Source organism: Stomoxys calcitrans, chromosome 2 (genome assembly GCF_963082655.1).
Source record: "Stomoxys calcitrans chromosome 2, idStoCalc2.1, whole genome shotgun sequence".
NCBI classification, from domain to species: Eukaryota; Metazoa; Arthropoda; class Insecta; order Diptera; family Muscidae; genus Stomoxys; species Stomoxys calcitrans.
The window spans coordinates 129,492,358-129,519,807 of NC_081553.1; the positions used below are offsets into that span (position 1 = coordinate 129,492,358).

Here is a 27,450-nt window from a genome sequence, read left to right on the forward strand (position 1 = left end):
TTTTTTGTAAATACAGTTTATTGTATAGATAATATAGATAAACAAGGACTTTAACTTATATCCCGTTATCTTAATCATGCGAAGTTGAGGCCTTTTTCTTAACCAACATTAAAGTTAATATTGTCTTATTCTTCGACTGAGATGATTTTTCTTCAGTCTCCTGAACCCTTGCTCTAAATGAGTAATGTGGTTACGGATATATATTTATTAACCACTACCCATTATTCTAACAACACCGGTCAGTGCTTTTCTTATATTTAAGAGAACTACTTCAAGAATTTCTGACTTGTTATACCCACCACCGAAGAATGGGGGTATATTCATTTTGTCGTTCCGTTTGCAACACATCGAAATATCCATTTCCGACCCTATAAAGTATATATATTCTTGATCAGCGTAAAAATCTAAGACGATATAGACATGTCCGTCCGTCTGTCTGTTGAAATCACGCTACAGTCTTTAAAAATAGAGATATTGAGCTGAAACTTTGCCCAGAGTCTTTTTTTTTATCCATAAGCAGGTTAAGTTCGAAAATGGGCTATATCGGACTATATCTTGATATAGCCCCCATTTAGACCGATCGGCCGATTTAGGGTCTAAGGCCCATAAAAGCCACATTTATTATCCGATTTTGCTGAAATTTGGGACAGGGAGTTGTGTTAGGTCCTTCGACATCCTTCGTCAATTTGGCTCAGATCGGTCCAAATTTGGATATAGCTGCCATATACACCGATCCTCCGATTTAGGGTCTTAGGCCCATAAAAGCCACATTTATTAGCCGATTTTGCTGAAATTTAGGGCAGAGAGTTGTGTTAAGCCCTTCGACATCCTTCGTCAATTTGGCTCAAATCGGTCCAGATTTGGATATAGCTGCCATATAGACCAATCCTCCGATTTAGGGTCTTAGGCCCATAAAAGCCACATTTGTTATACGACTTTGCTGAAATTTTGGACGGTGAGTTGTGTTAGGCCCCTTGACATCCTCCTTTAATTTTGCCAAGATCGGTTCAGATTTGGATATAGCTGCCATATAGACCGATCCTTCGATTTAGGGTCTTAAGCCCATAAAAGCCACATTTATTATCCGATTTTGCTGAAATTTGGGACAGTGAGTTGTCTTAGGCCCTACGATGTCCTTCGTCAATTTGGCTCAGATCAGTTCAGATTTTGATAAAGCTGCCATATAGACCGATCCTCCGATTTAGGGTCTTAGGCCCATAAAAGCCGCATTTATTGTCCGATGTCGCCGAAATTTGGGACAGTGAGTTAAGTTAAACCCCTTGACATATTTCTGCTATATGGCCCAAATCGGTGCACATTTGGATATAGCTGCCATGTTCACCGATATCTCTATTTAAAGTCTTAGCCCCATAAAAGGCGCATTTATAATCCGATGTCAGAAATTTGACACAGTGACTTATGTTATGCTCTTCGACATCCGTGTCGTATATGGTTCAAATGGGTTATTTTTAGTTATAGCTAACAAAAAGACTAATATTTTGTATACACAATTGAACAATGACTCGTTATTATTAGTATTTGGTCTAAATCGGAACATATTTCGATAAAACTGTTATATTACATAAGGTATGCAATTTTCACAGGATTTTTATGAAATGTGGTTTACATATATACCCGAGGTGATGGGTATCCAAAGTTCGGCCCAGTTCATCAGATGGTGTCGTCCTCAGTGAGGCTGTGATACACAGACTTACTATATGCATGCTTTTGCCGAGACAGCCTACTCCAGGGAGCTTTGCCCTAAAATATGTATCTATCAACCTCTCAAGAGTGTTCATTCAGCATGAAGGATGACGGACAAATAGGGTAAACATCTTTCGCTTTCGTATGGTGCGGTTCTCCTGCTTTTGGAGTGAAAATTACTTTTTTCTCCATCCCACAGGTATATAAGACACTCTGATACAAACAGAGCCAAGCCTAAGCTAAGGAACTAGTCTGTCGGACACAGCTGGTAATTCAACCAGTGATACATCAACCGATTCTGGCGACTTAAAGGCGAAATTTTTCTCGCCCAAAGGTTTTTCGGCTCCGACTCAATTTCCCCAATAACCTCCGATGAATGCATACCAGTGACAACCTCTTTTAGAGCCACGCTATTCGTTGGAGAATTTCCCGGGAAATGTGTGTCAACGATTAATTCAAGTGTTTCCTCACTAGAATTCTCTCTCTCTCTTTCTCTCCCTCTCTTTCTGACTTTTGAATATGTCCCACCATAATAGGTCTCGATGATGGGATCTTCCTTAGATTAGAGGATAGGATTAGGAGGATGGGATTTTCCGGAGCTGCAGAATTCCTCCCAGGATTTGTTCTGATTTGTTCTCCGCTCGCCCTTATTTTTTCTTAGCTCAGCCTTATAGACGTCCAAATCGTGTGGTGCCCTTGTGGCGTCCGCTTTGTTGAAGAGTTTTCTGCAGTCCTACCTTAGGGGTCCACCGTGGCGGTAGCTGTTTACCCCCTGGCTTAGCACTAAGACATGTTGACACAAGTGAATCATTCAGAGCCTTCGTGATCCGCTTGATCACTTTACCTATATCCTCTGCGTTTCCACTTCCTTTTCTGGTCTAGAAGGGATTGTCGAACAGAATGTGTGCGAAATCTATCCCAATCCGTCTTTCTTTTGTTTAGCCGAGGGACGATTTCTGCAGTATTTTCCCTAAGGCTGAAACTAATATACCGATGATCAGAGAAGCTGTGGTCATCCAAAACTTCCCAGTCCTTCCGCTTAGATCTTCCAATTCAAAGGTAATATCTTGTAAATCCTGCTTGTTCCTGGTAATAAAGGTCGGTTTATCCCCTTTATTACAAATCATCAGATTGCAACTTATAATATATTCGACAAGCAGCTCACCCCTTTCATTGCCATCAGAACTTCCCCTTATCTGGTGATGTGCGTTAGCATCTCGTCCTACAATAAGGCTCTTTTTCCCTTTAGAAGCGGTTTTCACCAGCAACTTCAGGCTTGAAGGGGACATCTCTGAATCGTGTGCCATATATAGGGAAGCTGGTTACTACTGAATCTTCAGTGCTTAGCGACGGAAGAAGAAAAACATTTAGACTACTCTTTGAAAGAATACAGGCTCTGTGTCTCCCATTCCCCGTAACCTTTAGTATTTTAAACCCTTGAATTCGTTAGTCTCGTTTTCTGAGGGCTTGAAGTTCATTCAGGGCCTGGAGTTTATCCTCACAAGATTCGATCGATCTTGTCATGATGAGTTTCCTTACGCATCCAGGGGCAGTTGAGAAAGCAGTGGAACCACTTTTCCTCAGAACACAGACACTTGCGGTGTGGACGTTTCCTCCTCCTGCTTCACTAGCTGCTGCTGTCGAAATACCTTTTGAATTCTGTCCTTCCCCGCTGTAGCATATCTGTGCTCAAGATATGCTACAGCGGGGAAGGACTAGACATCCAACTGGATGACTTATCCAAACAGGGCTTGTCGGGTCCCGGTTCGACGCCTTCCTTTCCTGTTCCGATCGTGGCAGGAAAACTTCCAGTCTCTTGCAATTTTCCAGACTTTAGAGATGCGATCGATAGTTCCTCAGACAAGTGTTCAGCAACAACTGCTGAGTCATCTCCTGATTTCCCAACCCTAAAGCTTTTATAGACCTTCAGCTTCAACTTATTGAATCCCTAGGACACAACTCCATCAGACTTGTTGAGGTCTGCGAGAGAGCCGGAGTTTAGTACTAATACTGCTTGTCTCTGGTCGCCATCAAACTCATCCGATCTACCAATCTTCCGGTCGGTAGTTGAAAGATGGGGATTACAGTCCCTTTGTCTCCCAAGTATTGATTCAAGATCTGAGGGAATCCGTGGTATCTAAGCGTGAACTATTGGTCGAGAAGGAATATCTGCCTTCTTGACTTAATCCACTGCTGCCAGATCTCGCCAATCTTCTTTAAGGAGCAATGATACATCTCAATTGAGAGTTGATCCCAGAAGGCAATTATTTTGTATCGGTCCCGATACCAACCTGCATTATCGCAAACTGGAGAAGGCCCATGTAGTTCCACAAGGACATCGAAGTATACAGATGACAGTCCATTGACTATCCCACTCCAATTGTTCCTACGTAGGCAGCCCTGTTCTTCTCCCTTGTCGACAACTATCATCACCAAGCTGTCCTTAGTGACATTAGAAAAGGTTTTTGGACCCATATTAATATTGTTTTCCTTTGTTCTTTTAGGCATGGGATGCCCCCAGATGAATGTTGCCTTTTGGATGACTGCGGTGCAGTTTCCGAATCTCGCCGTATAGCCTTTGGTGTAGGCCGTTCATCGAATCTCCGAGCCCAAGTAATGGTGTCTCTCTCCTTATCGGTGAGAGTCTTAGGTTCATTCGCACCATTCCTCAACTAGATCTTATAGAAAGTACTGCATCAAACTTTGTACTTCGTGTCGACACTGGTTATATCGCCATATTTCGTATTTTGCTTATTGGGGTCATAAGATGCTCTAATGCCTACGCTTCAAAGGGTCAATATTCCCGCTGTGACCACCATTAAAGAATTTTCAAAAATCTATACACCATGTTAATATTCAATAAATGACAACTTACGATTTAACACCTTGAAGATCACCACGTTCTGCTGCCAAAATGAATGATTTCTCGATATCGGTGAGTATGTACTCCTCGGCAAATTGGATGTCATATTGAGGCTCTCCTTTTTCTGCATCCTGCGCCATATTGCACTGTTTATTGTTTCACGGTTTGTTTTAAAATTCCAAAATTAAGTGTTTCTATAGATTCTGCTAAATCACTTATTTTGATAAAGATTTTTGATGCACGGTATAAAAAATCGGTTTAATTGCACATTTCATTGTTGTTCAAAAACTTTCAAATTTCTATTCAATCTGGTACGAAGTCAGCTATGAGTCACAGCGTTGTTGCGAGTGCTACAGTAGCACCACCACAATGTAAACGGTCTGCATTTGTGCGGCGATTTTTTAAATCGAGTTAATATATTTTTCAATATTTACATATTGCGGAGCTGATTGATGGCTCCAATTTTTAAACGATTTTTGTTGTTGTTGCAGCAGTCTGTTGCGTCACACCCATTCGTCAGCTAGGTTCTGTTAAGTATCCAGACCTAGGAGCTCTGCGACTAGTTTGGTGTGCGTCCAAAGGAATTTGGTCCTAAGTCGAGGAAGATTGACTGATCAGTCAAACAGGTGGTTCGTGCCGTGTGGTCTCTGGCTACAATCGGGACATACATCCACAACACGCTGGCATCAATCCTACTTAAGTAGGAGTTGAGTCGGCTGCGTCTGTCGGAAAGCATTTAATTCAGATCTTCTCAGGTTTGTCGAGGAAGGCTAATTTCTTCAAATGCTATGGGTTGTAGTTAGTGATGGTCCGTATGTCGGTTTTTAGGTTTTCGAATGTCAAAAAGTTGTAAACGTCGAATGTCAAAAAGTTGTAAACTGTCTGTTGAAATCACGCTACAGTCTTCAAAAATAGAGATATTGAGCTGAAATTTTGCACAGAGTATGTTTTTGTCCATAAGCAGTTTAAGTTCGAAAATGAGCTATATCGGACTATATCTTGATATAGCCCCCATATAGACCGATTCGCCGATTTATGGTCTTTGGCCCATAAAAGCCACATTTATTATCCGATTTTGTTGAAATTTGGGACAGTGACTTATGTTAGACCCTTTGATACCCTTCGTCAATTTGGCCCAGATCGGTCCAAATTTGGATATAGCTGCCATATAGGCCGATATCTCGATTTAAAGTTTTGGCCACATAAAAGGCGCATTTATAATCCGATTGCACTGAAAATTGACACATTGTCTAATGTTAGGCTTTTCGACATCTATGTTGTATATGGTTCAGATCGGTTTATTTTTAGATATAGCTACTAAAAAGACCAATATTTTGTTATACATAATTGAACATTGACTTGTACTTATTAGTATTTGGTCCAAATCGGATCATATTTCGATATAACTGCTATGGGACAAAAGGTATGCAAATTTCACTGGATTTTGATGAAAGATGGTTTACATATATACCCGAGGTGGTGGGTATCCAAAGTTCGGCCCGGCCAACTTAACGCCTTTTTACTTGTTTATTTTAGTACTGGATAGACAAGCCGTAAAGTGCAAAAATAAAACGCAAAAAAGTTTTCAGTGCAAGTCTGTTTGTTTGCCAGGGGTGGTTACGCCACATGCCAACCCGTGAAAACAATACTCGGAAAATAGTGCAAATATTCGTAAAATTTAAAACTAAAATTTTTAATCTGTTGAAATCACTCAATTTTTTTTTGGCCATAAGCAGGTTAAGTTCGAAGATGGGCTATATCGGACTAAATTTCGATATAGCCCCCCTATATAGACCGATCCGTCGATTTAGGGTCTTAGGGTAATAAAAGCCACATTTATTATCCGATTTTGCTGAAATTTGGGACAGTGAGTTGCATTAGGCCCTTCGAAGTCCTTCGTCAATTTGGCTCAGATCGATGCAGATTTGGATATAGCTGCCATATAGACCGATCCTCCGATTTAGGGTCTTAGGCCCATAAAACCCACATTTATTATCCGATTTTGCTAAAATTTGGGACAATTAGTTGTGTTAGGCCCTTAAAAATCTTTCTCTAATTTGGCACAGATCGGATGAGATTTGGATATAGCTGCCATATAGACCTATACCTCGGTTTTAGGTTTGGGGCCATAAAAAGCGTATTTATTGCCCGATGTTGCCGAAATTTGGGACAGTGAGTTAGGTTAAACCCCTTGACATACTTCTATAATATAGCACAGGTCGAATCAGATTTAGATATAGCTGCCATATAGACCGATCTCTCGGTTTTAGGTTTTGGGGCCATAAAAAGCGCATTTATTGTCCGGTGCTGCCGAAATTTGGGACAGAGAGTTAGGTTAAGCTCCTCCTTAACCCCAACTGTCCTGTTGGGACAGTGAGTTAAGTGAAGCCCCTTGACATACTTCTGCAGTATGACACAGATCGGTCCAGATTTGAATATAGCTGCCATATAGACCGATCTCTCAGTTTTAGGTTTTGGGGCCATAAAAAGCGCATTTATTGGCCGATGTCGCCGAAATTTGGGACAGTGAGTTAGGTTAAACCCCTTGACATACTTCTGTAATATAGCACAGGTCGAATCAGATTTAGATATAGCTGCCATATAGACCGATCTCTCGGTTTTAGGTTTTGGGGCCATAAAAAGCGCATTTATTGTCCGGTGCTGCCGAAATTTGGGACAGAGAGTTAGGTTAAGCTCCTCCTTAACCTCCTCCGCCATATAGACCGATACCTCGATTTAAAATCTTGAACCCAAAAAAGGAGCATTTATAATCCGATTCAACCGAAATGTGGTGTTTTCGGGGGAGAGGTGGTTTCCCAGATACTTGGCCCTGAAAAAAATATCAGCATTGTGCTCTTCTCTCAAATACCATTTGTTTAAACCCCATATTGCCATTGGCTTAAGAGTAGTTTACAGGATGAGGCGTCCCTCAAACACATGGCCCCAAAATCAAATTCGTTTTCTAATTTCAAATAGCTTTCATTTGAGCCACATATTGGCATGGTCGAAAAATGTTTTCCTTTTGGGGGTGTTTTGGGAAAGGAGTGATGCCCTAAATACATGGCCCTACATTTGGATATCAATTCGTATTGTACTCCCAAGTACCTTTATTTGAGCCCCATATTGCGATGGTCACTAAAAAATTGCTATTTGTGGGGTATTTTGGGAAAGGGGTAGACCCCCAGAAAATTGGTCCCGAAAATGGGTATCACAATACCTTTCATTAAGCCTCCACATTGACATGGTCGGTAAATATGCCCGAACTAGGGGTGTTTAGGGGATTGAGGTGGTCCGCCAAACACTAAGCCCGGAAAATATATCAGCAACGTGCTCTTTTCTCATATATCTATATATCATTTATTTGAACCCTATATTGTCATTGCTCTCAAAATTGGATATCAAATTCGTTTTCTAATCTCATTTGAACTCCTTATTGCAAAAGTCAGTAAATATGTCCTGTTTTGGGTATTGGCCCTAAAAACTATGAATATTTAGTTCCACTCTCTTTAAGACCCAAATTGTCTTGGTGAGCAAATACGTTCTATTTGGGGGTTGTTATGGTGGTGGGACGTCCGCTAGACAGTTGGCCCCTAATGTTGATATCAGATACGTGGTCTACTCCCACATACCTTTAATTTGAGCCCCATATTTCCATAGTCGGCAAACATGACCGGCTTGGGGGGTGTTTTGGGGGATGGTTGGCTACTCAGTGAGTTGGCCTTGAAAATATATAGCTGATTCGTGTTCCACTTAAAAAACCCTCTTATTTGAGCCTCATATTGCAATAGTCAGAAAATACTTACAATTTGGGTGGTGTTGTGGGGGTGGGGTGCCCCATAGACACATTTCCCGAATATTGATATCAGATTCGCGCTTTACTCCCAAAGACCTTTCATTTGAGCCTCATATTGCTATGGTCGTAAATTTTTGGTGAGAGGCCAAATATGAGACCAAACACTTGGTCCCATATTTGAATATCAGATTCGTATTCTACATTCAAATACCTTTTATTGAAGCCCCATATTCTCATGGTCAGTTAATAAGTCCAGTTTGGGGGGGTGTTTTGGGGAATGGGTGGACCCCCAGAAACGTGGTCTCACATTTGGATATCAGATTCGTATTCTACTCGCAAATACCTTTCATTTGAGTCCCATATTGCCATGGTCGGTTAATATGTCCGATTTAGGGGTGTTTTGGGGCTTGGGTGGTCCCCCTAGCACTAGGTCCGACAATTGGATATCAGATATGTTTTCCCATCCTAAATACCTTTCATTTGAGTCCCATATTGTCGTGATTGGTCAAAATATATGTTTTGTGGGTTTTTGGGTGGGGCAGCCCCCCTAGGTACCCCATCCGAAATTTGGATACCAAATTTTTAGTTTTAGGGTACTATATGAGAGCACAGAAAATTTCGCTTAAATCGCACCACCCATCTCCGAGATCTGGTGTTTCTGAAAATTAGGGTAAAGGGTGCCCCCCCTTTTTTCACCACGTGGTCATTGTGCACCATCTGTGAAAATTTCAAGAAAATCGGTTCAGCCGTTTCTGAGTCTATAAGGAACACACAAACATACAAACAAACAAACAAACAAACAAACCTACAAACAAACACAAATTGATTTTTATGTATAAAATATATCAGGTTAAGAACAGAATTAGATCATAATTGTTGGCAGTCAAATTAAAACATTTGGTGCAAAATTTCGGCCAAATCCGATCTGAATTGCGCTCTCTAGAGGCTCAAGAAGTAATGATCAAGAACGAACGGACGGACGAACAGGGCTAAATCAACTGAGAATGTCAAGATGATCAAGAATGTATATATTGTAGTTTGTTGGATCTCAGACTCCCATCCTATGGTGGAGGTTATAAGAAGTTTAAACACTCAGAGAAATTTTGTTAGAAAAAACTGCAAAAAAAGTTTGCCACATCAACATGAATTTTACTGAAAATAGGACAGCAGTAATTATACCCATAATCTAGCCATGTGGGTCCGTCCGTTTGTCGAAATCACGATAGCGGTCGAACGCATATAGTTCGCCGCTTGCAATTTTACTTGTTTACTATTTATGACATTTCTAGTACAACAAAACATAAGTCTTATAATTGGCTGTACTAGAATCTCAAGAAGATACACAGTAATGGTTAGAAAAAACTTTACATCTTATTGATGTAGGTCGTTGGGGATTGCAAATTTACCATATCGGTTCAGATTTGGATTTAGCTTCCATATACTCTGATCTCCCGATTTAACATATTTAGGCCCTAGAAGCCGCAATTGTAATCCGATTGGGAAATTTTGCATGTTGCAAATGCAAATTTTGCCCATGAACATTCCACTAAGAAAAAGGGGCAAACTTCTCATATATCAATGAGTGCAGTCCGATTCAAGTTTAAGCTCAATGATAAGGGACCTCCTTTTTATAGCCGAGCCCGAACGGTGTGCCGCAGTGCGACACCTCTTTGGAGAGAAGTTTTACATGGCATAGTACCTCACAAATGTTGCTAGTATTGGGAGGGGAAAACCACCGCTGAAAATTTTTTCTGATGGTCTTGCCAGGATTCGAACCCAGGCGTTCAGCGTCATAGGCGGATATGACAACCTCTGCACTACGGTGATCCGATTTGGTTTAAATTTTGCACGTGGTGTTTTATTACGACTTCCAACAACTGTGCCAAGTATGGTTCAAATTGGTCTTTAACCTGATGTAGCTCCCATATAAACCGATCTCTCGATTTCTCATTTTGGGCCCCTGGATGCCAAAGTTTTTGTCCGATTTGGCTAAATTTTGCACGTGGTGTTCGTTAAGACTTCCAACAACTGTGCCAAGTACGGTCCAAAGGATTTTTACGGGTGGCTACACATATTTGTGAAAACATATCATGGCAATCCAAACGGCAGATGTTCTATATAAGCGTGCACTGGTCATTTATCCAGAACTTTGGATAGCTCTCATTTTTACACAAATTTCATTGTTCTGCACTATAAAGTACTAAAATAAAACAAAGCTATTGTTTTTGATTTGTTCTTTTTGCTATAGCGCCTATATAAACTTTTCAATTTTCATAAAAAAAGTTCTTACATTAAATCCATGAATCCGATGATAGTCCAAGAGGTAAGTAGACCAAGACTTACTTACGCCTCAGTAGTTTGGTGGACTCCTATGGAGAGAAAGTGCAACATAAGAACCATAAAACAGATTCAGTTTGTCTTTGCATAGGCGGAACGATGAGGACCACGCCCACTAGAACACTGAAGACTATAATAGATATTAAGTGTTAGGAAGTAAGAAGGAAGTCAGTATAGCTTTTGTTATCATAACGGGACACATTGGACTACGAGCTCACTAATGCAAAATCGGTGCGGCAAGTGATTGCATGTGTAGGGCATGTGTAGGGCATGCGTGGAAGATGATGAGACGTTGGAGCATTTCCTTTGTCATTGCCCGGCTTTCATGTCCAACAGATACCGGCACGTAGGAGGGGACACAATACCAAACATGAACCAACGCAGGGGAGTGGCATGGAAACAAGGGTTTTGTGTGTATCACGGAATAACCTAAATATGCATTCACTCGGTAGCTGTTTTCCACTTCTGCTACCGTGTTTTCGGGAATGCTACCTAGACCCTCCTGATCTAAAGGTTATCCACCCTGATATTTATAGGCGGTGAATGCTTAGAAAGCATTCAATTGTGCCTTCGCACGGGTAGGATTAGAAATAAAGAGACAGCCTATCGCAGTGTGTAGTGTAGCATTCTGACAGATCTAAATCTTATTCCACTGCGTGTCGCCCAGCTGACGAGTCAACACCAGCTCCGCATAGTTTAGCACTGACTAGCCAGTTGCTTTGTATGGTTTCTTTGTCAGCACCCCAAGTGCTTCCGACACGGTCGTTACCTAGTGGAGAATGGCATTAAGCATGGTTCGCATTATAGTCTGCTAGTACCAACCGATTATTGCCACACAACAGGTTTCCGGTCCTGGGTCTATAAACTTGGCGACAGCTGCCAAACGACTGTATATACTGCAGATGTTGGCCAGCTTTGTTTCCTGGATCGCTGCGGCCATAATATTCATCCGGTTCATAAAGCCCACCATGTCGATGATCTTGCTTCGGAGAAAATTGCAATTTAAATTCAAGAAAGATGCATTCCCTGGCCCTGACGCGATAAAATTTGAGGTTCTGCTGTTGCGTATAATGCCACGCGGGAAAAACGGTTGAGTCGCATAGGCTGACGACGCGTACGATGTCCCACTGCTGACTACATTTGCATAGCACCTTGCTCCGGGACTTGCTTCGTGCTTCTCTCATGACGAAGAAAGGTCAAAACATGTACACTGAACCGGCAGCCCCTGGCCGGAGGGTATTACATCTGGTCAATCCGGTACATAAAACCGGCTGCCATTTCGATGATTTCGATTGCGGATATCCCTCAGAATATTGATATTGAGGGATAGCAGCAATTTGGAAAAACTGACCATTACGTCACCTGGTTTTGGCAATTCGTCATTTCCTTGGAATTAGACCTTTTCCTAAATATTCTACCCATTGACGGACCATTGAACTTCATAATATCTGAATGCTGGATGTTAACAAATAAAAATAAAGCCGATTCAGTTTACTATCAACCCCGCAGATGTATTGCTAAGTATCGTTGTATACCGCCTTGTGATCAGTAGGGTGGTCAACGACCATAAATGGAAATTATGGCTACGCCACTTGAAGCACCACTTTCAAGTCACTCTTGAATCATGGTTAAGGGGATGATAGGACCTAATAGGCGAGGGGAGAAGCATTCGTCGCATACGTGGTCTCCGAGCCAATGGATAACCGGCACAATTTACAGCATGCGATACTACTCCTCCCTAGCATTGTTGGAGAATTTCCACATGAATTTCGTAAATTGCAAAGCTCGTCTACTACTTTGCATGTTCTTCCAGCCGAGACTGTAAAATTTAGGAGGGAGTACCCAAAGATGGATGCCACCGTAGCGCAGATTTTAGCATGTCCGCCTATGACGCTGAACGCCTGGGTTCGAATCCTGGCGAGACTATCAGAAAAAATTGTCAACGGTGGTTTTCCCCTCCTAATGCTGGCAACATTTGTGAGGTAAAATGCCAGGTAAAACTTCTCTCCAAAGAGGTATCGCACTGCGGAACACCGTTCGGAGTCGGCTATAAAAAGGAGGGCCCTTATCATTGAGCTTAAAACTTAAATCGGACTGCACTAATTGATATGTGAGAAGTTTGCCCCTGTTCCTTAGTGGAATGTTCATGGGCAAAATTTGCATTTTTTGTACCCAAAGGTAGAGCGAGAGTTAAACTTCAGCTCATCCGCTTATCTACTCTCATCTACGTTAACCAAAATGTATGGTTTCAGGTATACACGTCGATGATATTTGCATCCATTCTTCACTTCTGGGACAACGGAAGTGCTCCGGACGCTATAAGTAAAAAACAATGGCGCAAAAATTCGCTTCACAAACTATCCCAAAATACTTGGGTGTAATATTTAAAACCCTTTACAGTAAAATTGTGACAAAGTCAGGGAGTGGAAGCAAGGTATTCTAATTATTTTCCGGTAGCTTTGGGTAGTAGGCAAAGAAACCTTGCAGACTACATATTCAACAATTGGCAAGTCAGCGGTAAACTATAGACAATATTGACCAGCCAGTTGGGTGACTCGCTGTAAAATAACTCCAAGTCTGCTAGAATTTGGGTATGCCCCATGCGAAAGGATGTTTGCTTAGTTCTCATGTGGATCCACTCCACCACCATCTTGTGGATAGAAACCTCTTAGCGGTACAAACGTTCAGCGGTACAAAAGAGATTAGATTTAAGAGCATATCAGTTAGGTTTTAAAAGGATTCACAAGGATACGGTAGCGGATAAGTTAAAAAGCTTCCGATTAAATTTCCATTTTCGATGAAGTTAACTTCCCTGTGCAAACCAGAGTAGTTGCAGATCAACCACATTTCGATGATGCAGCCGCTTCAATTCATATTGGGATGGGCTTTATGGCACCATAATAAATCTTTGTTCCGCTGGTTATCAGAGACCACAGAATACAAGTCACCTGATCAACCAATGCCATTCGATTTAAAAGCAGATCATTCTGGACACATCCAACTCAAGTACCAGATTTCCTAGTTCGGGATATTTAACAAATTAAGGATTAAGACACGGCACACTATTCCCACAACAAAGAACCTTGTTTAAACCAGTTTTTTCATTTCATTTTTGTATTTGGTATTATTTCACTTTTCTAGGATTTATATTAAATGGAGAAGTGTACTTGATGTACGACCTTGTATCTAGGATAACACAGTATACACTATAACTTGACAAATATCAAGTTTATTTTCCTGTGCTCTAAACACACAGTACCACCATGGGCACAAATACAAACTTGTGTCTCGTTAATATGCAATTGAACCGAATATTTTTAAGGGCTATTTAAGTTTTTTTTTTTGTTCAGGTGAACATAATGTCACAAACGTCCTTTTTTAAACAGTCCTTCTTTAAAGATCTAAAAAAAAAACTTATAAGGAACAATATCGCTTCAGCAATTTGCAAATTTTTTCACTTCACAATGTTAAAATCGCACTTTACTTCTCTTTAGCACTTGAAGTTGGCTGTAATCATAATTTATTAACTACACTGATGTTGGTGTTATCCTTGATAGATCCTGTCGTTGATTACAAAATATCCTTGTTAGTCCTTGATATCATGTTGTAGAATATTATCCTTTAGTCATTTAGTTTTCTTAATTTTTTTTTATTCACAATTCGAATCGACGTTTTTTTTTTCGATTTTCACTCTTGAAGAGTTCGCAAAGAACTGTTCGAAATATGTCGAAGCGCCTTGGTATATGCTGTTAATTACATTAGCAAATGCTGTCAACTCGGTCAATGGATATGTGAGAAGGCGGAAAATATAGAATGTTCGGTCGGTCTGCTTGACTGCTTACAAGTAAAAGTTAATGGGCATACACGAATATAAGCCAAAGTTTAATGTCGGTCACATTTAAGGGTGTGTTCGATATTTTGACGCGGTTACCTTTGGTAATCTAAATATTCTATTGAGAAGCTATTGCACAATAATATCGTCTAAATACTTGGAAGAACACGTGCACTGTATGATGCCAAATGTTGTGGCAGCCATGTGAACGGTCGTTGGACTCAGCAGCCTCGGAAGCGAAACAAGCCATGATTGATGAAACCTTACAAAAGTGCATTTTTCTTTTTTTTGTACGTTTGCCTCAACGTTTTTGCCTACAATATGGAAATATGTTCTGAATATTATCAAAGTAAAACAATAAAACTGGCATTTTGCCAATCAAAACGTGTGATAATTAATGCCGTATGATAATTAAAACGTATGATAGTTAATGAGATCCTTGGGGAAAAGACATATATTTAGAAGTTAAATCTGCAAAATTTACAACAAAAAAATACCTAAACCTTATACGAATTCTGCATTTTTAGGTATTACACAGAAAAAAATATTGTCTTAAATTTGACCAATTAAACATGGTATTGATTTTTAAAAATATTTTTATCAAAGTTATTAATTGCTTTGATAATGGTGGATATTGAAATTCCATTTGCCCTTGAATCCTGACATGTGATAGGTTAAAAGACTAATATTTAACAAATTTTTAATTGCACGAACTAAAATTGTTATTTAATAACATGAATGGTATGTATCGGTTTCTACAAGATGGTATATGTACTCTTTCACACACATGTAATGCGAATGAAATTCCAAAATGGGTCAAATATATATCTCTCCTACTCTCCCAGTTAATCATATTTCATTTTGTGCATTCCAGATGTTATTCAAGAGAAATGACGAGACGTGGCGAGACGAAAATAAATTTGACAAAAAAACATCTTGAGAGTGCAAAATATTTCTACCGCTTCATAAATCTCAAAAATTTTTAAATAAATAATTATTTTCTAGTGTGAATTGGAAGAATTCAAAGCACAGAAAAAAATATTGACCTAAATTTAACCATTTTAACAAATTTATTAATTGCTTTTATAACACTGTGATACAAAACTTGAAAACAAAAATATGCAGGGTTTCTAGTGTACCAATTCTGTTTTGTTGGAGTCCATGGAAAATGAAAATACCTTTAATTTTGCTTGGTCACTTCGTTATGTGATTTTAGGACGCTAAATGTAGAGAAAAACTCGTTATCATAGACATTCGGTTTAAAACGGCCATGACTTTTTTGATTCACAACGGATTTCTATGAATTTTACCTTCTTTTGATGGTCACAACAGTATCATTCGAATAAGATATATTTCTTTTAAATCGGCCTACAAATCGCTAAGTTACTATGGATGAAATATGAAAAAAAAGTAAAAAGGCGTTAAGGTCGGCCTGGCCGAACTTTGGATACCCATCACCTCGGGTAAATATGTAAAACACTTTTCGTCATAATCCGGTGAAAAATGCGAATTTATGCCTCCATAGCAACTTTATCTAAATATGGTCCGATTTGGGCCAAATTCCACACGGATATTGAGAGGTCTAATAAGTACAAGTCACATTGTTCAATTTTGTAGAACAAAATATTGGTTTTTTAGTAGCCATATCCAAATATAGACCGATCGGAACCATATACGATACGGATATCGAAAAGCCTAACTTAAGTCACTGTGTCAAATTTGAGCGAAATCGGATTATAAACATGCCTTTTATGGGACCAAGACTTTAAATCGAGAGATTGGTCTATATGACAGCCATATCCAAATCTGAACTGATTTTTGACAAATTGAAGAGGACTGTCGAAGGACCTAACATAACTCACTGTCCCAAAATTCTGCGAAATCGGATAATAAATGCGCCTTTTATGGGCCCAAAACCTTAAATCGAGAGATCGGTCTATATGGCAGCTTTATCCAAATCTGGAGCGTTCTGAGCCAAATTGAAAAAGAATGTTGGAGGACCTAACACAACTAACTGTCCTATATTTCAACAAAATCGGACAATAAATGCGCCTTTTATGTGCTCAAAACCTTTCATCGAGAGATCGGTCTATATTGCAGTTATATCAAAATCTGAACAGATCTGAGCCAAATTTAAGAAGGATGTCGAAGGGCCTAACACAACCCACTGTCCCAAATTTCGGCGACATCAGACAATAAATGCGCCTTTTATGAGCCCAAATCCTTAAATCGAGAGATAGGTCTATATGGCAGCTATATCCAAATCTGGACCGATCTGGGTCAGATTGAAGAAGAATGTCGAGGGCCTAACACAACTCATTGTCCCAATTCAGCAAAATTCGGTAATAAATGGGTTTTTTATGGGCCTAAGACCTTAAATCGGCGGATCGGTCTATATGGGGGCTATATCAAGATATAGTCCGATATAGCAAATTTTCGGACTTAACCTGCTTATGGACAAAAAATTTATCTGTGCAAATTTTCAGCTCAATATCTCTATTTTTATAGACTGTAGCGTGATTTCAACAGACAGACGGACGGACATGGCTAGAGCGTCTTAGATTTTTACGCTGATCAAGAATATATATACTTTATAGTGTCGGGAATGGATATTTCGATGTGTTGCAAACGGTAAGGAAAGGAAAGGCAAAAGTCTGGCGGAAATTTGGCAGGAAGGATTTTCTTATGACTCTATATATATATAGCTCTCATATATATACATATGTATATCACCCGGATTGTTTAATAACCCATCTGAAAACATTCGGTGAAGTGCATCAAAATTGGTTCAGAATAAGATATAGCTCCCACTTTGTACTTATAGGGTAGGTGTAGGGTATTATACAGTCGGCACCACTCGACTTTTGCCTTTACTTACTGTTCAACTTTAAGAACGCCAACTAAGGTTACCTTTTTGGGTTTTGGTGCATTCAAAGACCTTTACATTCCGAAAAATTTGTTAGTACAAACAGCAAATATGTTTGCATTCAACCAGCGTGTAAGATTTACGATCGATCCGAGGGGCGAACATCGATTCGTATCATTATCTTGTAACAGCAAATGTTCGCACACGTCTTAGTGTGGCGAGAAAAGTACGATCTGACACTGCACGAAAAATGGACGTCGGTAGGTTGCAAACACAACAGGTTGCAACGGCATACATCACTCGGCTGACCCAGTTGATTGAAGAAAGCTCTTTCCGTCCCGATCGTATAGCAGCGCAATGACAAACCATTGCGCATTCCATGGAAAGAGCCGCTACATCCGTACTTGCGTACCGGAAGCATCTATCCAAAGAACCCATGGTACGACCAGGGGTGCCAAAAAGTCAGTAGCAACACGCCAGATGAAGGAGAGGGAGAAAAGGAAAGGGGAGAATGAATTTTTCCACAAGAAGAAGGAAATGGAAAGACGTGAGTGTGAGCGAATCAGGAGCCAGAATGAAGTCCGAAAACTCTACCAAAGAATTACAAATCAAACCGATACCTGTACCAAGGTACATCCTCCTGCAGATGCAAAGAAGAAAATCTGGTAACTGATACAGATAGTGTAGTGAGAAAATAGAAAAACACTTTTCCCAGCTGCTGGTATCCGATGATGGTCGCCATGTATACCGCAGAACCAATCCCTAATAATGATATAAAATGTGTGCCACGAAGACAAAACGAGGTCCATGTAGCAATTACCCGGCTGAAAAACAATAAGGCAGCAGGATCCGATGGGTTGCCGGAAAAACTGTTTAAGTCCGCAGGCGACATGCTGATAAGGCATATGCATCAGTTCGTCTGCGCAATTTGTCTAGAAGAACGCATACCCGATGAGTGGAACGTCAGCATACTATGTCCCGTACACAAGAAAGAGGACAAAATGGTATATGCCCTTTCGTGTTTCGTTACTAAACTTCCAAAACTCAGATCCGCGTTTCTCTCTTTGTGCCTCTTCTTTCTTAATCTATGCAGTTTTTATACTCACCTCCATAGGATAGGGGGTATATTCATTTAGCCATTCCGTTAGCAACACATCGAAATATCCATTTCCGACCCTACAAAGTATATATATTTTGGATCGTCCTAAAATTCTAAGACGATTTAACGACGTCCGTGTGTCTGTCCGTCCGTCTGTTGTAATCACTCTACAGCCTTCAAAAATTAAGACATTGCGCTGAAATTTCGCATAGTAACGTCTTAATGCACGCAGATTAAGTTCTTGAACGGGCCAAATCGGACTATATTTGAATGTACCCGCTATACACACCAATCTGTCGATAAAGGGTCTAAAGACCTTAAAAGCTTTATTTTTCATTCGATTTCGCAGAAATTTGAAACAGTGAGTAGTTTAAGGACACATCTGATCCAAATATGGTTCAGATCGGACTATATATAGATATGGCTGCCATATAGACCGATCTTCCGATAGAGGGTCCGAAGCTTTATTTATTACCCGATTTCGATGAAATTGGAAACAGTAAGTTATTTTAAGCCTTCCGACATCCGACCTTAATATGGTTCAGATTGAACTATATTTGGAAATAGCTGTCATATAGACCGATATGCCGATTAAAGGTTTACCGCCAATAACAGCTTCAATTATTACCCGATTTCACTGCAATGCGAATCAGTGGGTTGTTATAAGCCTCCCGTCATCTGACCCATATATTGTAAAGATCGGGCAATATTTAGATATTGCTGTCATATGAACCGATATGCCGATTAAGGGTCTGAAGCTTACAAAAGCTTTATTTATTACCCAATTTCGTTGAAATTTGAGATAGTGAGTTGTTTTAAATCTCCTGACATTCGATCGAAATATGAATCAGATCAGGCTATACAGATATAGCTGTCATTAAGACGGATCTTCTAATTTGGGTCTTAGTCCCATAAAAAGCGGATTTCTTCCCGGATATCGCTGAATTATCCTTAGATTTACTAGCAGCTAAACTATAACGAGTTATCAACAGGAATACCATCTGTGTTAACGGTAGTACAAATGTCATTACATGCAACATTCGATGAAGCTTAAGCAAGGTCAAGCTTAATGATAAGGGACCTCACATTTATAGGCGAGTACGAATGGCTTGACGCAAAGTGACACCACTTAGTAGCACTTGGAGGGAAATACTGTGGCGTTATTAGTATACAAAAATATTTTTAATTTGTTCTACCTCCCCACAAATCCATTAATTGTTCCGCATGTTGTGGGCGTAATTTTAAAGAAATAAATAAATTAAAAATCATTTTGCTGGTCCGAGGTTCGAACTCCAGACTTTAGTACTGTAAATCTTTTGATGTACGCTCTGTGCCACAAAACTACTAAAATCACTCCCATGTGTTAGAATATTGTGTCTATAAATTGAATATGTCAAACATAAACGCATAGCCATCTTTGATAAAACAGAAATAAAATTTGTTTTTGGGTTGTTAGCTAATATTGAAAAGAGAAAATAGTGTATTATTCAAATAATAGTAATGTGGACAAATGCGTAGGGCGTCTGCTTTGAAACAGAACGTTCTCTGTTCAACTCTCAGCTGCAAAGAATGTAAAGTTTTAATTTCATTTATAATTTGAATTGTTCATACAAAATTTGTATTCTTCAAAGAAACTGAAATTCAACAAAGATACTATGTCATTATTTTTGACAACTTGTATGCTTAGGCTTAAGTACCTATTTTTGAACTATTGCTATGCTTGTGCGGAAGTACTTTCCTCCTAGGATATCGCCATGTAAAAGTAATTAGACACGATGCTTAAAAATAAGTAGTTATTAGTTTTTGAATGAGCTTACCTTTCAGGTTATTTGGTAATGAGAGTTTTTGCTAGGATACGAACCAACCACCTAATTTGAAGACAATTTATGGTTCGCTGAAAATCGCTTTTGTTTCTACACTTTTTTATACCCACCACTTAAGGATGGGGGTATATTCATTTTGTCATTCCGTTTGCCACACATCAAAATATTCATTTCCGATCCTATAAAGTATATATATTCTTGATCACCGAAAAAATCTAAGACGATCTAGACATGTCCGTCCGTCTGTCAGTTGAAATCACCCTACATTCTTAAAAAATAAAGATATTAAGCTAAAACTTTGCACAGATTCTTTTTTTATTCATAAGCAGGTTAAGTTCTAAGATGGGCTATATCGGACTATATCTTGATATAGCCCCCATATATACCCATCTCCCGATTTGCGGTCTTAGGCCCATAAAAACCACATTTATTATCCGATTTTGCTCAAATTTAGAACAATGAGTTGTGTTAATCCCTTCGATACCATTTTCAATTTGGCCCGGATCGGTTCAGATTTTGATATAGCTGCCATATAGTTCGATCTCTCGATTTAAGGTCTCAGGCCCATAGACTGCGCATTTATCGTCCAATTTTGCTGAAATTTGGGACAGTGAGTTGTGTTAGGTCGTTCGATACCGCTCTTTAATTTGGTTCAGATCCGTACAGATTTGGATATAGCTGCCATATAGACCCATCTATCGATTTAAGGTCTTGGTCCCATAAAAGACGCATTTATTGTCCGATTTTGCCGCAATTTGGGGCAGTGAGTTGTGTTAGGCCCTTCGACATTCCTCTTCAATTTGGCCCAGATCGGTTCAGATTTAGATATAGCTTCCATATAGACCGATCTCTCGATTTAAAGTCTTTTCGCCATAAAAGGCACATTCGCTGATATTTGGCACAGTGACTTATGTTAGGCTTTCGACATAGGCGTCGTTTATGGTTCTAATCGCTCTATATTTGATATGGCTACCAAAAAAAAAACAATATTTTGTTCTTCAAATTGAACAATGACTTGTACTTATTAGACCACTCAATATGCGTGTCGAATTTGGTCCAAACCGGACCATATTTTTATATAGCTGCTATGTCTATGCCTTTTCTACTTGTTATTGTTATTTTATAAACAATAGCATAAAACATTTTGTTGTTTTTTTTAATAGAAAGTCAATTTTGGGGTTTTTACCCTTTTAAGAATCTCCAATAACCCCGAGTTGAGTATTAGTTTTCCCAGCGTTTGTCTACGGACACCGGGCAAGCCTTAGCATAACTGAATCATGAGTTGGATAAAATTTGTATGCACTACAATGGGACTTTTCCGAATTAAGAATGCTGAACTACCCAATAATAAAACGCCTCTAATATGAGTTGTGTAAGTATTACCCGACGCTTCCATTGTAGTTTTTAACTTATTTATTTCAATTTGCATAACTGAATCACTTTCACTAATTTAAGTTCTGGTTCACAAAAATAAACTCACGTTGGCAAAGAATACATTAGACATTAACCAGACATGCGAAACGGCTGAATAATTTCTAAGGCTTCCCCTCTCAAACAATTGTTCGAAAAGGAAATATGCTTTCATGCGAAAATTACAGCTCTCACGTGCCTATAAAAACAGCGACTACAAAATCGATAATTGTTTTAGCACTACAATAATCCATCCACCAATGCGAGGTAAAGTGAAAAGTATTACCGGGTGAATGTACCAAAATAGTACATTACATGACGGACTTATGTATATGAGGTCTATACAAAAGTATCGCAAATTTTTCATTTTCGCGGGCTACGTTTAATCGATGGTTATGCTGCGTAATGTTGGTACTCATTTTCTTACATCAAGGTCGACCATTTAAAATGTTAAGTTTAATTTGTGGCCGGCGCCCTTAACTCGGGTCGAAGCAGGCCGAGTTAAGGGTGCGGGCGACGAATGGGCATGCAACATTGTGGAACAGCGAATCGGTAGGATAGCGAAAATCCCAGATAGCGAAAATCCCAGATCGTGAGAAGACAAGGCTATTACTTTTACTTAAAGGAAGTAAAAAGGAGGTCAGTATAGCTCTCGGTATCATAACGGGACACATAGAACTACAAGCTTACTTACGTAAAATTGGTGCGGCAAGTGATTGCATGTGTAGGGCATCGGGGAAGATGGTGAGACGTTGGAGCATTTCCTTTGTCATTGCCCGGCTTTCATCTCTAACAGATACCGGCACTTAGGAGGGGGCACAATACCAAACAATACCAATGAACCAACTTAGGGGAGTGGCATGGAAACAAGGGTTTTGTGTGTATCACGGAATTCCTAACTTAGATTTTCTTTTTCGAGGTTTCTTGTTGAGTATTTAGAGCGCACAACAATCCGATTACTGGCTTAGGTGTATGTCCATAGTGTCTTGGGGCGGATTAATATCCGTACCCTCTTTTCAACCTTACCTTATCCAACCAAACTAATTTGTGGCAGCTCTTTTTCTTGGCCGCGTTTTGGCTCGTCTTCGATTTTGGCATATTCCAAACAATTATGGTGTATACATTTGTAGGTGAAAAACAAAATTAGTGCACGGACGAATGCCGAATGTTGTCTCTCTTGGACAATAGCAACGTTTGTCGGTGGAACAAATTGGGTGTTCAACACGTTCTTAAGGAATACAAAATTCGAGATTCTTTATGAACAGGCTTCACAATGCATATGCATAGGATGCCTGCACACGGTCTGTTAGGGTGTAGTGTTCTTTATCACACTGTCAAAATGACCATGGGAATTATGTTTAGCAGGGAAGATTTCACTGAAGAGAAATCGTCCAATCAACCGATAGTTGAATGTATTAATAAGATAGCAAATGTTGCAGTTTTTATACCCTCCACCATAGGATGGGGGGTATACTAATTTCGTCATTCTGTTTGTAACTCCTCGAAATATTCGTCTCAAACCCCATAAAGTATGTATATTCTTGATCGTCATGACATTTTATGTCGATCTAGCCATGTCCGTCCGTCTGTCTGTCAAAAGCACGCTAACTTTCGAAGGAGTAAGGCTAAGCGCTTGAAATTTTGCACATACATTTTTTAGTGTAGGCCGGTTAGAATTGCAAATGACCTATAAACCAATCATGGGTCTTGACTTCCTGAGCCTCTATATGGCGCAATTCTCGTCCGATTTGGCTAAAATCTTGCACGACGTGTTTTGTCATGACTTCTAACAACTGTGCCAAGTATCGGTCCATAACCCGATATAACTGCCATATAAACCGATCTTGAATCTTGACTTCTTGAGCCACTAGAGGACGCAGTTCTTATCCGATTTGGCTGAAAGTTTGCATGAGGTGTTTTGTTATGATTTTCACCAACTGTGCCAAGTACGGGTGATGCATAACCTGGTATAGCTGTCATATAAACCGATCTGGGGTCTTGACTTCTTGAGCCTTTAGAGAGCGCAAATCCGATCCGATTTCGCTGAAATTTTGCACCGCGTGTTCCGTTATGACTTTCAACAACTGTGTGAAATTTTGTACAACGGCTTCTCCCATGACCTTCACCATACGCGTCGAATGTGGTCTGAATCGTACTATAACCTAATAGAGCTCCCCTATTTTACTTTTTGAGCCTTCAAGCCCAAGGCCGGTTGTATGAACCGGATTGACCAGATGCAGTCCGTCACCGGCAATGGCTGCCGCCTCAGTGTACCACACTGCTACAACAACAACAACTTTTTGAGCCCCTAAAGAGCGAAATCCTTATTCGATTTGGCTGAAATTTTAAAATACGGTCCGAATCGGACCTTAACTTGGTCCTTTCTTCTTTTTCTTCGTTTGCCTAAAAGAGATATCAGGAAAAGAACTCGACAAATGCGTTTCATGGTGGAGGGTATATAATATTCGGCCCGGCCGAACTTAGCATGCTTTTACTTGTTTCTTCTCTATAGGCAAGGCGACATAAGAGATTCGGCGTGAAGTGGGATGATATGATTTCTGTGAGAATGAGAGAAGCCGTTGTACAAAATTGCTTCCAAATCGGATGAGAATTGCGCCCTCTAGAGGCTCAAGAAGTCAAGACCCAAGATCGATTTATTTGGCAGCTATATCAGGTTATGGACCGATTTAAACAATACTTGGCACAGTTGTTGGATATTATAACAAAACACATTGTGCAAAATTCCATTCCAATAGGATAAGAATTGCGCCCTCTAGAGGCTCAAGAAGACTCAAGAAGATATTTCGATATAGCCGCTATGGGGTATGCATATTTCACCGGATTTTGACGAAAGGTGGTTTACATATATATCCGAGGTGGTGGGTATCCAAAGTTGGCCCGGCCGAAATTAACGCCTTTTTACTTGTTCTGAATTCTATTTGACTTTTATTTGTCTATAAATTCGCTCGGAGGGTTCAGAGTCATTTATTTGAGCCCGATATTCTCATGGGGATTCTGGGAGTGGGAAGGCCTCCCCCAGAAATGTGGTTCCGAATGTGGGTATGCATTTCGTGCTCTACTCCTAAATAACTTTCATTTTAGCCCCATATTGACATGGGTGTAAGGTGGCACCATAGACACTTTCTCCCGAATATTGATATCAGATTCGTGCTTTTAGTGCCAAATACCTTTTATTTGAGCCCTATATTGATATGGTCGTAAATTTGTCGCCGTTGGGAGGTGTTTTTGGGTAGGGGCGGCCCCCCAAACACTTGATCCCACATCTTGATATCAGATTCGTATCCTACACTCAAATACCTTTTATTGATTTTGCGATGAAAACGATCAGGCCAGGTTGTTGGCTAGTATAAGTTTCCATCACGAAATGGCAAACCTTACTGAAGAGCAATGTCAAAAGTGCGGCAAAAAATATGGCGTCGTTTGTTGTCCCTATCGGTCTATTTTTGTAGCGTTCTTAAAAAAAAATGTATTAGTGCAACCTGCGTATGAAATATAGCTAAGATGCATGATTTTTTTAAAAATTCTGAAAGTTATTTTGAAATGTAATAACAAAAATTAAGATTTGGCGGATTAACTTTCTAATTTATTTATTTCAGTTTGCTGCATTTAAATTGTGATAACAGGGTGTACATTATAAATAAAGAAACAAATATGTCATGTTGCACCATGTTTAACGCACAGATGGCATTACATTTGTTGAAAATAAGTGCTCCCATCTGTTATATAAATGAGAATTATGTTCCAAGATGAACAAGGGTTCACAGAAGCAAACTAAACTTTGTTCATTTGACTATTTATTTTGACTATCGCCATCTGTTAACGATTGTGAATAACTAAAATATAACTGAACTAAACCAATTATTTTCTAATGACATCTGACAACTATTGTCGAAGTACAGCATGACGCAAAACTAATGATGTCTTTGGTAACCAAACACTAATGATTGTGATTTTTTCATGTCAGATGTCGTTACTCCAGTTATATTTTAGTTCAGATTGTGTTAACAAGTTTTGTTAGTCGAAACTAACCCAATATTTTTAAGCGATTTGCCTAATATTGCTTATTTAAAGCAAGATTTTGCATCAGTGAGCTTTTAAATTAATATGTTTATCGATTAAATTAATCTACATATACATTGGGCTAGGCTTTGTGTACAATTGTGTAAAATATTTTGTAGGGCTTCCATCCCAAAGAATACAATGCCATCTATACGTTCGAAACTATCCCTAATATACTTTTTCATATGCCGAATCTTTGCATATTGTATGTATTTGGCTATATAAGTAACGTAGTCATCAACCTCATTGGACACAATAAGACTGGACTGCTATTGCCAATTTTCGACTCTATGACAGTTTTTTGGATCATATAATTGATTACACCAATAAAAATAAATTTGCTGGTATCAGCAGACCATGTCTGCTAATTTAAAATTAAATATTTTCAAACTTTAAAAGAAACACTTTCAAATTTGTGAACATTTAAATGATAGTTAAGTCTTTTCTGTATGGCATTGTACATTACCTAAAATCTAAACTAAGCGTAATACGGAACCATTTTTATGACTATGTATCAGTGGAAAAGTGGAAGTGTTTGGATTAACAGCAGAAAACTGCAGAAAATGGAAAAGCAGTAATATTTTCCTAAAACAGCAAACATTTTCAACTGTTTAAGAGGGTAAAAAATGGTCTATATACTAACTGCCTGTCCCACTACCTTTGTTTCTCTGAAGTAAGTGACTCGACTCACTCAAACATTTGGATTTTCTTTATGATATCAGCTGGTTTTGACATAAGGCTGAAAAAAATCGCTAATTTTCAGTGACTCACAGTTAGTGGAACAGCCAGAACTCATATATATATAGTGTATTTTCTAGTTTTCTACGCATAAGGTTAGGTTAAATGACAGCCATCAGACTCACTTAGACGTTTTCGTCCATTGTGATGCTACAGGAAAAGGAAGATGCCTTCTAGCTCCTATCATTGAACCATCAGTTTTCTTTAAAAAGCCCAAGAACTTGCGAATGTTAACATCTGCTAAATCAGACAAGTTTTCAAAGAAATGAGAACCTAAGGTGGAACGCACAGCAGATGTTCTATATTCTCATCTTCCTTCTCACAGCTTCTGAAGAAGTCGTTACTTGCAACTTAAGTCTATTAGCATGTTTTCCGATCAGCCAGTGACCTGTCATGACGGTCACAATGAATAAGCCGACCTTTGGTTCAGACCGAATATTGAGCAGTAGGTGTAGTTTTAAACGACGTCCACCAGACCACAAAACCATATAGCATTATAGGTCAGATAACTGCAGTGTATACCCAGTGCATAACACGTATTCAAACCGCCAACTTTTGCTAATCGCTCTTTTACAGGTGTTTCTATTAAACTCTGTAGAATCTTCAGCATAAAGAATGTCATTTGTGTCCACCAAGAGTATATCTCCCTAAGGCAAAGTCCTGGTCCATCGAACACAGCTTGTAATGCAATCGGTAATACATCATCATGGCCTGGTGACTTCCAGTCTCTCGCAATCCTCCAGACTTTAGAGATGTGGTCGATAGATCCTCAGACAATTGTTCAGCAACAACTGCTGAGTCGTTTTCGAATTCCCCAACCCCAGCGCTTCTATACACCTTCAGTTTCAAGTTGTTGAATTCGTTGGATGCAACTCCTTCTGACTTGTTGAGATTTGCCAGACAGC

At 39.5% G+C, this 27,450-nt stretch overlaps 1 protein-coding gene across 4 annotated transcripts in view; it reads right to left on the minus strand.

Moving 5' to 3' along the window:
• The window catches only part of LOC106087184 (transient receptor potential protein), a 46,534-nt gene extending 32,110 nt beyond the window's left edge, over positions 1-14,424 (minus strand). Inside the window, exons 1-2 of one of the 4 annotated variants that reach the window (XM_013252144.2) lie at positions 14,182-14,424; positions 4,580-4,770 (exon numbers count right to left, since the gene is read on the minus strand). In XM_013252144.2, coding sequence (XP_013107598.2) covers positions 4,580-4,707 — 128 coding nt within the window. In that variant the 5' untranslated portion in view covers positions 4,708-4,770; positions 14,182-14,424. Of the gene's footprint in view, positions 1-4,579; positions 4,782-14,176 lie in introns of all 4 variants that reach the window. The other 3 variants (XM_059362142.1, XM_059362141.1, XM_059362143.1) reach the window with 3 other exon arrangements.
• Positions 14,425-27,450: the final 13,026 nt, after the last annotated feature.